At 39.8% G+C, this 16,769-nt stretch overlaps 1 protein-coding gene and 1 long non-coding RNA gene across 5 annotated transcripts in view; both read right to left on the reverse strand.

The window, feature by feature from the left end:
- The window catches only part of cep85l (centrosomal protein 85, like), a 92,663-nt gene that overhangs the window by 66,457 nt on the left and 9,437 nt on the right, over positions 1-16,769 (reverse strand). For 3 of the 4 annotated variants that reach the window (XM_069195590.1, XM_069195600.1, XM_069195594.1), the window contains one exon: positions 7,377-7,538. In XM_069195590.1, coding sequence (XP_069051691.1) covers positions 7,377-7,538 — 162 coding nt within the window. Of the gene's footprint in view, positions 1-7,376; positions 7,539-11,925; positions 12,441-16,769 lie in introns of those variants that run through there. The other variant, XM_069195591.1, reaches the window with a different exon arrangement.
- On the reverse strand, positions 1,817-4,793 carry LOC107078818 (uncharacterized). Its single transcript, XR_001479799.2, has 2 exons — positions 4,540-4,793; positions 1,817-2,012 (listed from the first exon to the last, which is right to left on the reverse strand). It is a non-coding gene; the product is annotated as an uncharacterized lncRNA (long non-coding RNA).

A 16,769-nucleotide genomic window follows, 5' to 3' on the forward strand; every position in this document is an offset into this window, starting at 1 on the left:
AGTCTCTCGATTGTTAAAAAAAAGTGTAAAACAGTGCAGACAGTGCATCAAGACAATATACAAACACACAGTAGACAATGTACAAGTAAATAGTTCGAAAGTAAACAATGCAGACGTAAACAATGACTGCAATAAATAAAATTACAGTGAAGTAGATGGTGTAGGTGTGGTCCGAGGGGCATGGCCAAGTGTGTTCACCAACCGCACTGCTTGTGGGTAGAAAATATTGAGGAATCTGGTGGTAAGTGTCCATATGCTCTTGTATCTCTTGCCTGAGGGCAGTGGGGCCCAGGGTGGCGACTGTCCTCTGTGATGGCCAGAATTCTTCCACAGCAGTGGTCCTCATAGAGCTGTTTAATCTCGGTGAGACCACAGCCAATGATCTCCTGGGCCAGGTTCACGATTCTCTGCAGTGCTTTTCCCTCTCGAGAAGAGGTGTTGCCGTACCACACAGTGATCCCGTTGGTGAGGACACTCTCAATGGTGCAGCAGTAGAACTTCACCAAAGAAGGTACTGGCATCCCCCATCATTTGAGGCACCTCAGGAAATAGAGGCACTGCTGAGCCTTCTTCAAGATAGAGTCCTAGTTCATAGTCCAGGTTAGGTCATTAGAAATGTGAATTCCCAAAAACCTAAAGCTGGTGACTTTTGGAATAATTAAGTTGCATGGGAAAAACGTCTAACCTTACAAAACAAAAGAAAACCAGGTTGGACAGTTAATTATACAAAAAGTTAGTAATGACTATATTAGGAAAACTGTCTTTCAAAATTCCCCTTTAATTAGATTCAGTAACTGAATACTACCGGAGGTCTGATTACCAGTCTAAGGGAATTTTTACTTCTTCCCACTTCATGAAGCATGTAAATAAAAACGGGTTCAAATTCTTTCAGTTTCTGTTCTGTGGAGGCTGAAGTGGGATCTGAGGCTGAGAGGGGGAAAAGGTTATCGAGCAGATGTAACAGTAGTCTCACACTAACAGATAAATCAGAGATCCTGAAGCAGGAGTATTTTCAAGGTTAAGCAGAAGGGAAGTGGCCCTTGAGAGAGATATCATCTATTTTTCAGGAAGGGATCATTTTTTTTTGAGAACCAGGCTCCCTGGGGTACATGATGGGCAGCTATCTGAGACCTTCTTGAACCCCACAAGTCCCACTAGAGGAGAGGAGCACAGACAGGCATGCTGAGACTGAACGGAGACGCATTTCACCACCGTCCGTACCCAGGGTTTCTGAATTACTTTATTGCTCTGATGATCGATATTGGAAAACAAGACAACTTGAACCGCCACCAAAAAATACAAGTGTTACTCTTGAAGAACAGACCCCATCTATCAAAAGACATTACAGGAGGATTTAATTCTGACAACTGTTTACAGAAGACTTTGATGATCCAAAGACAATTTTAGCTCACTCTCTCTCCCAGTATGAAGGAGGAAAATAGTTTACAGTTGCTTTTTTTAAACTAGTTAAAGATGGACAAAGATAACGTGTGCTCAGCACTGTCCAACCCCTTCACACCAAGCCACATACTGCAGCAGTGGGTATCCAGGATGCAAAGCAAATAGAGGATGAAAAAAAGATGACCTCAATAGATAAATGTCCTGAGGCTCATTACGTTCCAATGGACCAAAATTAGGTCATAACATAATTACAACGGATACATGAGAAGAAATCAAAACTAATAGTTTTAACAGAAAGAAAGATAAATGTGTTTTCTGTGTGACTGAAAGGTACTGGTAGTGCAGATTGAGGTATGGATACATTTTTAAGAACAAATGTGCAATACTCTGCCGAACAATAAAAACAAAACAAAAATAAGACTATCCCAAAGTATATTTTAATGTAATTATTTTGCACAGATTGTATTAATATGTGGCAAGATCGGGGTGGCATCAAAGACAAGCCATCCGTAAACCGCGTATTGGACAGAGCAATAACACAGCAGCTCCAGGAACAGCAGTACTCTGCGCGTGTGGAGGATTAAAGCCAGTGAAGTCAACTTCAGGATGTCCTGTGAATTGACAGAGGACTGTATAAGTCAGGGACTGCATTAAAACAAATCTGAAACTTTAGCAACCATCACCATAGAAGAAGGGTAATGCACAGCAAGCACTTAAAGAAGGTCGAATGTTAACTGCTCAGTTTACATATTCTTACTGTAATTAAAACTCAAATACTTAAAAACTCATGAAGAAAAAAGAACAGCTACTGTAAACAAGTGTGAAATCTTTATAGAAGCATGCATCTCTACAAAAAGAGTAACTTGTACCTAAAGAGGCCTCAGGAACAATTAAACCTTTATATTATAGAAAAAACTGTAGAGACAGCTATTTTTAATTACTGCTCTGTGTATTGACAGTGGAGAAATTTTCAGTTTTCTCATGTAAATATGAGCTGTTACACAATAATAAAAAATTACATAATAATAATAATTAAAGGAAAATAAATATGAATAAAAGGAAATACAATTTTCCCATCAATAATATAATTCAGGAAATTATTTTAAAATGTGTCATGCACATACCCCCAAGACATGTGACAGAACACTAGGCTGTGAATAATTTAGCAGTGCTGTTTCTCCATGCAAAGCGTATCAATAGCTATCTGTCAACATTACAGAAGAAAACACAAATTAACTGTAATCAAAAGACTGATCATGTGTTTCAAGTACTCTCATTTGACCAGACTTACTTTGCACTAGACTGATTGTGAAAAACTGCAAGGGTATGGTTACATTTAATAAATCAGCTGGAAGGATTCAAGTTCTAATCCCTCGTGGGACACTGGGCACAAAGTGTCTTTGGATAAAAGACAAAGAAATTAAAAATAATACGAACCAAAACATTCAATTGAAATATATTCTATTAATTGATATTACACTACCAAGTGCACCCTGTGTGCTCTACCAAGAGGTGACTGACCAATAAATATTGAGTGAGACCTGCAACAGCACAGCTGTGATTACAACCTGCTCTATACAACTCCCCAGTAGCAAATCCTGATTCACAATTGTCAAAACCAGCAATGAGAGTTGATGACCAATCTTGTCATAATTATCATAGCACAAGGTTATAACTGTAATGCTTTCGATCTCCATGGCAGGACTTAATAAACCATAAGAGCAGAATTAATTTTTAAATTAAAGTAATTAATAATCATTTTTAAAAAATGACTCTCTTTTTGCAGTAATTTACTTTAAATTAACATAATGCGTACACATAACTTCCAAGTGATATCGTAATATACTAATTAATCAGCTCAGATGGTTCAATTCACAACATTAACGTTTAATTCCTCACTATGTCTGAATGATAGGCTATATCGGGTAAGCCTGCCTTTTTCTTGTGTTGACATATTCACCACATTGTGACTTTATTCTATCTTTAATTCTATCTAAAAAAATATTTGAGAATAATTGTCATGTCAGATTAGAGGCTTTGGTTAGTGATATGAGAGGTTTTCAAAAACGATTACTACCCAAGTTGAAGAAAACCATTCCATTTCCTATTAAAACTTAAATTAGACATGTCCTTTTTGATAAAAAAAGATTTCAGAGTAAATACCATGCAATACCTGGCAGTGATGGAAAAACTGCTTTGTCTTCCATTTCAGAAATGCATGAATTATTCACCTTTACAAATTCCAAAGGCCCTTTGTAACTGGCAAGGCCATGCTGCAGAGAGCCAGCTGTTACAGGCTCACCTAATATTTCAGATTGCTCTATGAATGTAGTTCATGCAAAAACATTTAATAATTGCACGTTTCTTATAACAGCATCCCACTGTAATTTCGTTTAAAATACTTCTTATTAACAATATGAAAAGCACATACCAATGTTACAAACATGCAGTCTCTTGCAATGCAGATCCTACACCATTACAGAAAAACTACAGTTTTACAGAGGATTCAAAATTCTAAACGTGTGTACTGAAACCACAGATTTAGCATAAAAAAACAGATGGGTTATCCAACACAAGATCTCAATTATCTAAGCAAAGGTACCAAAACGGGATTATTCTATAATACAAATTAACAAAATGTCCACCTGTTTTGAAAAAGCAGATCTGCCCAATAATCTTTGCTAAAGTTACCAGTGCTACAATTCACTTAACTAAAGCCTGCAATCTAAACTAATCCTGCAAATTACATGCCTGCTACCTTGACTCCGCAATTCTGGACACTCTTTGTCAAAAAAAGTAAAAGAAAAAAAGTAGAAAATGAAAAAGAAAAAAAAATGTTTGGACAGGGAATCTTCTTGAGGTGTTCTTATATACAGTGTATACACTAGGAGAAACAAACCTGAATAAACAACAACAAAGGTTTTCACCTTAAAAGTAATCCATTTTTTACTTCCCTCTAAATTAGATTTTACGACTAACAGGAAAAAATAAAAAAGCTAGATATATTCTACATAGATGTCAAATATGTCTTGGTCAATTTGTATTGAACCTCTATGTAAAATCACTGTATATATTTCACAATCATATCCCTCAGAAAACTAGTGACAGTACATTATGATAAAATTATCATTCACCCACTTCAGCCACCACTTTGTCCTGCAGAGGGTCATAGTGTTCTCCAAGATCAGTTAGATAAAACTCTGGATCCCTATGTATCAACAAATTAAACAGAAAAATCTGCTTTACAAAACCGACTGGGTAATGAATACTGCAGACAATGTTTCAACTCCTTTTGACCAATTCACAACAATTTAAAATGCTTTTTTGTAAAAAAAAGGTCTACTGTAAAGTAGGAAGAAACAAAAGGCAAGAATTGAATAAAGTATATTACGATTTCTAAATCTCGTTTTGAACTGCAGAATTAGTTTCATAATAAAGTCAAATATCTTCCTAAACAAAGATTTTTTTTTTTTCAGAAAAGCAAATATTTTATTTAAGGTAAAGTATTTATCTGCTATTGTTAATAACATAATGTTATTAACATAGTTGTTTTACTGAAAGCATGGTTTTGAATGACTGATTTTCAATCAATGAAAGTGACTGAATCAGCTACAACAGATGCTCACACTTCTGGAGCATTTAATTCAAAGTTCTGATGTGTTTATGGTATATGTATTTTTTTAATTACACAAGTAGGCTAGAACTTTAATAAAACATGGAGTTCAGTTAACTAGTGAAACCTCCTTCACCATAATCCAGATGCAATATCTACAATATCTAGGTAGATTTTAACCTCCTTGAAGTTACTGGCGAGTTTTTCCTCTTTAATTTTAACGGTACTTAACAGACACCAAAGAGTAACGTAACCTTTACTGCTGTCCTGACAGGCCTCTTTTTAACTGACCCCAGGTATTTTAGGAAGTGTTCATGCCACCAACCCCTCGTACTCTCCACAGAGACAGCTCTAGTAGTTCAGTCTAATTATTACATTATATTATTATTATTACAATACATTATAATGTTGCTCCTACACTACCCAAATTTGTCAGAAGGTTTTACTGGATTCTGGACACAAATGTATCTGTGGAATCAACAGCAGCAAATGGCAAGTATTATATATGCAGGCCTCTGGTGATTGCATGGGATTTTCTACTTTTTTCTTTCCAACGTTCAGACCGGCCCTGTTCAGACACTGTATAGGCTTAACAACTCCAAACCCAACACTTATACTGGTAGAGAAATAGCGCTTGATTTCTGATAGAAACTTTCAACCAAGAGGGCCACATGAATAGTGTGTTAGAAAAGACTTTCAAAATCGACTTCCTGGAATCTGCCACACCAAGTAAACTGAAAGTTGAGAGATTTCATCATCAAGCAAACTGACCCTTTATAATTCAGTTTGCTTAATGACTGATACTGTACGTTTGCTTATACGTGATACTTTTTTAATATATAGGCCATACTTCAGCTTGGTACACATCATCCTGGCAACAAATATACAATACATATATAATATTATAAATATAAAATGTAAAGGAACAAGTAAAGGTTTATTTCATGCTGGAAAGAGAAAAAAGGAACAACGTTTCGGCTGTGGAGGCTTCTTCAGGTGTTCCTTTGCAGCTACACTCCTGAACTAATACATAATGTATTACATTTAATACATGTAATACATATTTAATATATAACTAATACATAATATAATACATTTCACACTTCTCTTCACCTCTCCTGACTTCACACTTCCTGATTGGCCTCTCTTTCTGTCCCCTGCTCCCACCCCTCTTCTCTCCCAGCTTTTGTTCTCCCGCTACATTACTTTTGCTTACTGCCTTGTCTTTCTCACACCTGAAGAAGGCTCCACGGCCAAAACGTTGTGTTTTCTGTCTTCTCTTTTCAGCAGGGAATAAACCTATTATTTGTTCCTTTGCACCCAACGCATGCTGACGCAGCTACCCACCTGAACTAATACATAATGTATATATACTGTATACATATATTACATTTATTATATATAATTAGATAATACTGTACATAATACAGTTAAGTTGGGCGGAGCAGTGGCACTGTGGCTAAGGACCTGCGCCTGTGGCTGGAAGGATGCTGGTTCAAACCCTGTGGCTGGCAGAGGAATCCTACTCCGTTGGGCCCCTGAGCAAGGCCCTTAACCCCAACTGCTCCAGGGGCACTGTATAAAAGACTGATCCTGCGCTCTGACCGCAAGCTTCTCTTTCCCCCGTCTGTCTCTCTCATGGAGAGCAAGCTGGGGTATGGGAAAGGACAAATTCCTAATGCAAGAAATTGTATGTGGCCAATAAAGTGATCTTATCTTAAAATATGGTCAGATGGTGGCACAAGATCAATGAACCACAATTTTGTTATACAATTTCAAACTCCTTTCATTTAATAACAGTCTAGCCATTACCTCCTAACTTAGCAGGATTCATCCCTGGAAAAACAGACTTTACATTTGTAAAAAATATTTCATTTATGGAAATATAACTGCCACTACTTTATTAGATTATTTCTTAACAGCGGCATTTGTTTTTGTGCAACAGTTTTCATATGAGCGAGACAATTCCTACACAGTTCCTCTGCAACTCGTATCCATCTCATAATCCCATCGACCCATTGCTTTAGCGTTTTATTACAATGGATCTTGCTTTCAAACTACCAAAACACAAATCAAAGGTGACTCCCGTAAGCCAGAGAGAAAATGACCATGAACGGAATCTGAGTTTCCACTGACCTTTAGAATGAAAAACATTAAATGAGGGGAAAGGCCCACAGACACCTTCCAAGAGTCAGAGTGTGTTTCACAGACATCTGTAACGTTTTCACAGTGACTTTGGAACTCAATCCTGCAATTGTTTAAAATCAAGTCTTCTTTCATATCTCAACATTTCAACAACAGTTTTGCTTCAGATAAAGGATCAATCAGATGACGGGGTCTGCTGAAGGACTACAGCTCTGACCTTCAATGCTGTCGGAGCAGGACGTGCCTATGCCCGTGTCCCCGCTGTCGGAGGCGGCGCTCAGGCGTCTCCCTCGGTTACCGCCGCTGCCCCCAGTCGAGGCTGCGGCCTGCCACGCCGACGCGCACACAGGGGGCCATCCTGGAGAGGGCGCGGCGAGACCTGCAGCAAAACAGGGGTACAGAGCAGGTTAGTCGCAACATCACGAAGGCAAGGCCCGACTTCCGAAACATCAGCGGAATCAAATCACTCAAAAATATACCGCGTGACCCCTCTGGAGCAGACAGTCTGTGAGAACCCTCAAACAATTTGAGAAACTAACTGACAGTTAAATCAGTCAGATTCCTAAAGACACGATTTTCTCCTTTGGTAGGAGGCACAGCAGCTATATATGGAGTCCAGAGTGATATTTTAAAACAGCAGCAGTTTCCTTATGAATAGTTTCTTTACTCGGCTCGAACAGGCAGTACTCAACAATAATCTTAATGGAAATTAAGGATCTCTTACTTGACAGACGGTAGCGTCTACCGTCTGACTGGCCAGCTTACTGGGTAATTACAAAGGATCAACTCTAACCAGCCGCAGTAAAACCTCAAGGCTTCTGTCTGCACGGCCAAGAACAAAAGCTTACAAAATAGCAACTGAGTGGCAAAAAGTCACTCCAAAGAGACATGTCCTGCTTTGTTCTCCCTCCCCCATTAGTACACACAGAGCAGCATACAAATGTTCAACACACTAACACAACACAAATGAGTAAGCGGATCAGTTTCTTTCATGGGATGGTCACTCTGCAAAAATTGAGGAAGCACATGAACATCCCCTTTCAAGAGCAATATCTTCCCACATTTCATTGTTTACAATTCAAACTTCAAAATAAAAATCCTCTTTTCACTGTCTGTACGAGTAATAATAAACAGGAAATTTCTGTTGAGAGTAATGGAAGCACAATAACAAAAACTGCCCTTGAAGCAAAAATACATTAAAATCTATTTGCCTTAATCACTAATTGACAAAAAAAGAAAAGAAAAATGATCAAATGATTTCTAAAAAAAAAAGAAGAGATGACAGAATGTCAATTCAAAATGACAAGTTCTATTGTACAAGGTGTTTTGTGTAAATTAAAACAGTGCTCTGATGTACATATATGATCCTGTTCTAGGTAGGAGCAAGACATAGAGAACATCATAATTAAAACAATCATCAGCAGGATGATGTTTCGTGTATACTACTCAATATTATTGATCTAGTGAACATGCATATCAGTACATACCTATCATGAAAACAACAGAAGCACAGATTTTAAACAGAATCACTTTCCTTCAAGGGCCTGAGGAACTGCTTCAAGACCCATGTCTCACATGTGCACATGTTCTCCCCACTGCTGTCTACACTAAACTGGGTTAGTTAAGAGTAACCCCCATCACACTTCCTGTGGAGGTGCTCCAGACTCTCAGCCCCCTTTCATCTTCTAATCTGGTTTGAGCAGGAAATCCATTTGAAATTGGTTGCTCAAATTAGCTTTGCCTGTGCCAAGCAGACACTGGGACTTGCTAACGTTTCTAATGTCATCCAGCTGTGCTGTTTGTTGCAGCCACTGGATTTCCAGATCTACATCAGGCGAATACAGTTCTAACACATTTACTGAACTTTTTCTTCTGAAAATCTCCTAACTGAAAGAGAAAACATGCATGGCACACTCCTACATTTAACTGATATTTAGTGATATTTTTTTAAAAGCAGAGACTGAAATTCCAAAATGCCAGACACAGTCAAACACAAAGTAGTTTCACTTATTCCAAAATGCTTTATTTAAGAAAGTGTTACTATACATGATGGAGGACAACAGAACTACAGCCTACTGTACTCAAGCACGAGTCCAGAAAGGGTTAGGGTGTGGGTGTGGTGTACAGGATTCTTCTCCATACTGTAGGTCCAACTTCTTCATGTTCCTTTACAGCTCACACAATGACCCAGTTCCCTGCTGTCACCTCACCTGAACCTGTTTAGCTCTGAACAGAGAAGACTGCATGGAGACCTAATTCCAGTATTCAAAATCACCAACAACATCAGCAAAATCCACTTAAGAATCGGAAGTGAAACAAAAGCCAGAGAAAACAAACGCAAGCTACAGGTGGGACGAGAATTTGAAAGTGAGAACAAGAGTCTTATTTCAAGAAAAAGCTAGATGTCTTCCTCAGATCACTTAATTACAAGCAACTGTACAAATTGGAAGAGCAGCATTACTTCCTCTTGTCTGCAATCTTTCTCGTGTCCTTACATTCTGAATTCTTCACAGTGACATGATGAGACGCCCGGGAGACAGAGCTCAGATCTGAATATGTAAACTGTCCTCCAAGCAATGTGCCAGAGATACTATAGTCTGAGCACGCTTAATCAGAGGAAAGGCTTTCTGAGCATTTCACAAAGTCTCTTGGTGTGGAGACAGTGTGGCCTTGATTATTAGTGACTGATACTTTGCTGGCTGTAGCTCAGGGCTGATGGAAATAAGGGCAGGAGGATTAAGCCATCTCACCCTAATCACCTCCCCCAGGACACACACATACTGTACAGCCCGTCCCAACAAAGTCTGTCACCTGCAGCATCTCTAACAGGGACTCTTAGCATGCGCTGTAGAAGACGTACAAAAACAGTCATCAGAAAACTTGCGAAAACTTGCTGTAAAAAAAGATCATTTTTCTCAAGTCAATACAAGTATTACAAACATTTTTTTGTGAACGCAGTGCAGCCCTATTTTGACTTTTAACAGGAAAACTAATTTTAAGTCACCACAAAAATAACGTTGGTTTCCTCTACTCAGAAATGACCCTCTCCCCTTTGCCCTTTTCGACCCGGGGGGCTGGACTTCATTCCCTGATCAGCACAGCTAGTGAAAAGCAAGAACGACATGGCTGCAGCCAATACTTGTGTCCAACACTTTATTCTGCGGTGATATGAAATGAACCAACTAAAACACAGAAACCTTCATAAAATATTCCTCCAGCTTATGTTTCACCTCATGTCAAGCAACGCATTTTACCACCTGAAAACCGCAAAGCGCTCAAATTAAATCTAGCTGTACAAGAAAAGTTGATAAATGATTAACTACACATATGGTGCAACTGACTGTAAAAACAACACTGTTGCTTTTACTACTATACTATTTACTATAATAGCACTTATTTAAAAAAAACATCAGTCCTTAGTGCTGTGTGAAAACTAGTCTAGTCTTGGTTTTATTGGTAATTCCCCCCAAAATCATTTGAAGATCAACTTTAAAAGGGCCTGAAGGTACTATCTTAAGAGCTAGGTTTTAGATGACCGAAACCTAACACTAAATATTAACACTGAAACCTAGCTTATTTCACTTACGTATCTGTGATTTAGAGTCCCCTATATATTTGTAATGAAAAAACATTAGTTAATTTAAAAAGCATACATTGTAAAGACTTATTGATCAACAAGCACAACCCACTGCAGTTCAAATAAACAGAGTAACTAACACGAGGGTGTCTGTGGACTCTTTCTGCTGGTCTCATTAATTTCAAGGTGCCATCTAAATAAAGAGACTGAAATAGTCAACGGTGATTTCCACACACAACTCAAACTGAAAGTAACAGAGGCCTGCTTGTGTGCCAGTTGAAGATGTAAATTCAGCGTCAAGTTTTCTCGTGTTCTGAAGTAAAATAAAGCCCCGAAGACCCGCTAAGAGATCTTAATTTAAACCATTTATTTATTATATAAAATAAATAATTAATGCCCCAATAATAAATTTACCATAGCGAGCATTTTATATTGCTCTGTAAGCGTATCCTCAGTCCCATACATTTAAAGCATGCGTTCTGCACGTATTTAACACGTAAAACGCCCCATGTATTTTGCCGTCGATAGCGACAGGCGCGCTCCCTGTCACAGCCTGCAGACAAAGAACACGCGTCGCCGGACGGACTGTGACGGGCTGTCCGAGCCGCAACAAAATGCATCATCACTTCTCTCAAAGAAACACTGCTGCCCGAGCCGCAACAAAATGCATCATCACTTCTCTCAAAGAAACACTGCTGCCCGAGCCGCAACAAAATGCATCATCACTTCTCTCAAAGAAACAGTGGCTAACATTCACGTGGCAGCAGATGTGAGCCCGTGCGGACTCACACAGCCTCTGGCTTCACACAGCACCGCGACCCACACCACGTCTCGCCATCGGCTCCACTCTGACGCAGGCCAGCTACATTATTACACCGAGTACGCGTTCCCTGTTACAGGCTGAGCTGCATGGACAGCAGGCATGCTTAAAATTATCTGCCGATACTTAGGGAATTCTGAAAGGGTTTACACCACGATGATTTATCCGCGTTTTGTTCCTAAAATCACAGATTAGCATTCAAAGTATTATCACTGCAACAACTTCAATATACTCTGATAAAACTCCATATTTAAGGTCCGAGTACAGTATGCGGTACATTTAAATGTCGATTAAAATGCATTAATTTCAGAAACCCAATCCTGCCACAATGTCCTTCTTAAGAATTATTTTTAGAAATAAAAACTTTACCTGCTTTGTAGTTATCAAAGCCATCTTCGTAATCAGAGGCGACTCTCCCCCACATTGTAGTTTGCGCGATGGCTCGATTGCGGTGGTACAACCGAGGGGCAATTCCAGCCGACAGCAGGCAAGCGCAACCCAGGGATCTGGAAGCAAACCGCTAACTGCAGCCCATGTTTCGGTGTGGCGAGCGGACGGTCCACCGTTTGAGGAACCCGGTTTTCGTGAGATAAGCGTTTCAGACAATCCCAGAAAATCGGAAACCGTCTCTTTCAGGGCTGTAATCTGGGTACCACGCACGGCGCATTCGCTGGCTACTGTAATCCGAGGATGTGATCTCACGGCCACAGCCGCTCCGGCGTCTCCGGGGAAGGCTCAATCAGAGCACTGTCTCCTCCCACACCGCTCAAAACTGACGGAGAAAGAGCAGCACCACGACCAACAGGAAACAAGCTGTCGGTTCATGGAGAGCACATTCGCGCACGCAGAGCGCCCGTCTCCTCTCGTCTCCTTGGCGGGAGGAGAGCCTGCCCGAACCGCAACCAGGTGATGTTTGTGACGCTACGGTTGCGTTTCAGGGCGTCACGCTCGCGTTCCCCAGCTCTCGATTACTGTAAGGCGTGAGGCGCGCTCAAAATAGCAGCTCGTATTGCAAAATATCGCACTGCCCGACCACCGACCAGCCAAGTGTTTAACTACATGGAAATAAATTAAATTGTCATTTAACAAACGTGATCCAGACTATGTTGGGTTATTCTGCAGCTACACTATTCCGTCTATAATGTTAAGGAGCATACTAACTACATTATTATTTCAAGGCAATTTACAAATTACACAATGTATATTCTAACATCATAACATTGTTTTAAGTAGTTATTAAACATTGAATGTGTTTGTGATTTCCTATCTTTGAAAATGTGTAGAAACGCTCGTGAAAAGAAATCTAAGACTGAATTAGGTGTAACGCATTGTCCTTTCCTAATTTGCTGGAAAATGATAGATATGGCGAAGAAATGTTGATTTCCCCGTTCACCTGTAAAATCCATGAAATCGAAAGCATAAAAAATAAATTAAAAACATTTGCTGAATAAAAAGGGCTGTGGGAGTGTGGAACAAGCTACCCTAGCCCTGCTGTTGAACCCGATATCCCGCTTCTTTCACATAATAGCCGGCTGCAGTCCTTTGATTAATTTCCTACCTAAATACTGAACCAAATAGCGTCTTCTCGTTTTATCTAAACAGATTTATCAACGTAGGTTCAAAAGGAGTGAATACAGAAGTGACTAGATTAATACAAGTTTGATGACCGTCCTTTTTGATACAATTTTGCAAGTGTTTTGTTTTGCATTATTTCGAAATTCTCCAATTCCCGGTGTAAAAAAAGAGCTGAAATTGACCCAGGTTTATTTAAAGACAAGACAGGATTTCTCTGCTGTGACCTGATGAGCTTGCAGCTCGTCTTGAATAACCCCTTGGTCAGACACTGGAGTACAGTACCTGCTGTAGGCTTTCCAGTGAACTGCAGCGCACACGGCTCATCCTGCACCGTCCCCGGGGTCGTGCTCTGTGACCGCTTCGCACTTGGTCCTGTTTCATCGTTAAACAGCGCCTATCCACATGTCAAATACTATATTCGAAACTGCTTTGAAAGGTAATTACACGAGATAGCTGCATTTAATTACCGCTACAACGTGTTTTATAAACTAAACATTCCAAAACATAAATCAGCTTAATATGCGACCTGCAACCAATACAGTACGTATTTTCAGTTCAACCATTTGAAATGTACTTTTTTTTTACTTGTTCAAAAACTGTTTGACCGTTGAGAAGCAAGATTGGGAACTTGCGGTTCTTTCTTTTAGTTAAAATGAATTTCTTGTCTAGGAGAACTACCAATGTCAATCAACCACAATCATGATTTAGCTATAATCTATTCCTTAAATCTTATTATATTTATGCTCTATAGTCCAGTTTCTACAATTTTCTTTCCAGAACAACATAAACATAACTTAATACTGTAGTACTTTCAACACATTTATTAAAATAACAAATAACATGCCCTACTAAAATATTAGAGAACAGTATGTTCCTCATTAGTGCATGCAGGGCACACTCAGACACGCACCAGGGCCAGTTTTCCCAGAAGCCAGTGAACCTAACAGGTTCTCCCTGGATTGTGGGAGGAAACCAGAGGACCCAGAGGAAACCCACACAAACACAGAGAACGTACAAACTCAACACAGACAGCACCACAGGTCTGGAATTGAGCCCAGGGCCACAGCAATGCTAACCACTGCATCACCTTGCCACCCATTAGAGACCCATTCTCCCTAAAGGAGCTGAAATGGCACAGTTTTCCATGACTCCTGAGGACTGTAAAGTAATCGTCAATCAGGCCGTTCATTGGTGTTCTTTGGGAATGGAGCCTGATGTGTTTACTGGTGTACAAGCCTGTGGTGAGTCACTGAAGGAAGCATCACATCTGACTAATGTGTCAGTTCTGACTTGAGGGTTTATTGACAGGAACTGACATGAAACACAAACCACCAACAGAAAGTGGAACTGGGTCTTGAAGACAAACTTGAGTCAAAGGGATAGACTCTTCCTGTCTTGTGAGACAACCACTGAAAAATTTCATATTTCCACTAAGCTGACCTCTGTGAATGTCCAGAAATTTCCAGCACATTGCAGGTGTAATTGACATTTTAGGAGCACCTTACCAGTTTTTTGGGGGTTGTTTGGGAGGATATTCTGTACTGTTTTAGGAGGCGATACTAAAACCATACTGTACATAAGTCAAATACTACAAGTAAAAGAGACTGATTAGTGGTTTCCTTCCTTGACAAAAAAGAGTAAAGCATTTTAGATTACGCTGTGCCACTGGCCCATCTGCAGTTAATAATCTGGGAAGAGCTTTAAGAAAAATTGCCAGCTGAGAAAGTGGGCACTAGGACAATGTTCTCATTCCTATTGTACTCCCGGAGATTGGAGTCACTCACGTCATGCTCCTGCCCTCAGTGCTGGTGAAGACAGAGAACAGAGGCAGCACACTGGCGCTTATGACACCTCAGCTCATTTGCAGCCTCAGCACCAGTTTCGTTTATCAGAATGCAGTCACAGCTCTCCAGGCACTACCTTGCCTGCTCTAATAAGGACACTGCGATAGAGCGATTTCAAGCTCAAGCTGGTTCAGCCTTTCTTCTCTGTGGAAATTAGCGGGTGGGTACTGGAAATGCACAGAAGCAGATTAACAAGAAGTTATTCGTTCATTGCCTACTGGACATTTTACTAATAACATAAATAGGAACATTTGCATTTGACAGGAGCTCATTCAGACCTTCTAACCTGTCTGGTAATCTCCCTCATTACCAGGCAATCAGTGTGATCTAGCGAAGAGCAGTTTCCCTCAATACTGTCCCCTGAGCTAATGATATAATAACATAAAACAAATGAAAGAATGATCTGTCTTAAACCATATTTGAGTAGTTATAGCGTAATACATGACTTCTTAAATCCTTGTTTTAATTCTATGAAGGCCTTTTTTATTTTATATTTGTGATCATCAGTGGAAGTAAAAGCTATTATTTCAGTTTTTTTTCTTCCGTTCTAATCTTTTCATCACAAAACAATGACCTACACAGAGGTTCTGTAGGTTTATATGACACTGATTGTTTCAGAGGCAAGTGTTTCCCGTAGCACCCTTTATAATAGAAAAAATAAAGGAACCAATTTACAAGAGGGGAAGCCGAATATATGAGGTCAAACTTCCATGTGATAGAATGAGGTAGCAAATCAGCAGATTTCGGTACAGTAGAATTTTTTGTCAAAATTCATCAATTATAATTAAATGCTCTGGACCAGTAATTAATGTTTTAAAGTCACAGAAAGGGACTCACAAATAAAGCAAAGAGGCACTGCTGGATATGATAAGATAACTTTATCAGCCATATACAATTTCTTGCATTAGGAATTTGTCTTTTCATAGACCCCAGCTTGTTCTCCATGAGACACACTGACAGGGAGAGAAGCTGGGGGTCAGAGCTCAGGGTCAGCCATTTATACAGCGCCCCTGGAGCAGTTGGAGTTAAGAGTAGGATTCCTCTGCCAGCCACAGGATTTAAACCAGCAACCTTTCAGCCACAGGCACAGATCTTTAGCTACAGAGCCACCGCACCACCCACAAATATGAGAAATATATAATAAATAACACAAGGAATGAAAGTATACGGTATACAATAGGTACAGTAACTACTGTACATGAAAATCAACAGCTCCTTTACAAGGCTAGTGACGAACATATTGTGCAATCCAATGAGTACAAGAAACATAAAAGAGATGGAGAAGTATCTATGTTAAGCCACCCTGGAGTAGTTATTGCATACATTTTCACTCCTTGGTTCCTTGTTTTAATTCTCTGAAGGCCTTTTTATATTTTGTACTTGTTTCTTGCCTCAGAATCTTCCCCTAGTTATGCTGAGGTTTTTTATGTAATTTATAATTATTTGTATGTACAGTATATGGTGCCTTTTATAGCATAGGAATTCATATTCTAGGGATCCTCTTCATCCACACTGAAGTGCAGCACCCTGCCCACTACATGGTGCCGTACCGAGTGTGTGTAAGCCCAGAACATCACTACTGCTCCTTGTAAAGAGTGCCTTAGGGGATTGTGGTGGCTCTGTGACTAAGGATCTGTGTCTGTGGCTGGAAGGTTGCTGGTTCACATCCTGCACTCAGCAGAGGAATCCTACTCCATTGGGCCCCTGAGCAAGGCCCTTCACCCTAACTGCTCCAGGGGTGCTGCATAAGTGGCTGAGCCCCAGTTTCTCTCCCTGTCCTCTGTGTCTCATGGA

This window comes from Lepisosteus oculatus, chromosome 2 (assembly GCF_040954835.1).
Source record: "Lepisosteus oculatus isolate fLepOcu1 chromosome 2, fLepOcu1.hap2, whole genome shotgun sequence".
NCBI classification, from domain to species: domain Eukaryota; kingdom Metazoa; phylum Chordata; class Actinopteri; order Semionotiformes; family Lepisosteidae; genus Lepisosteus; species Lepisosteus oculatus.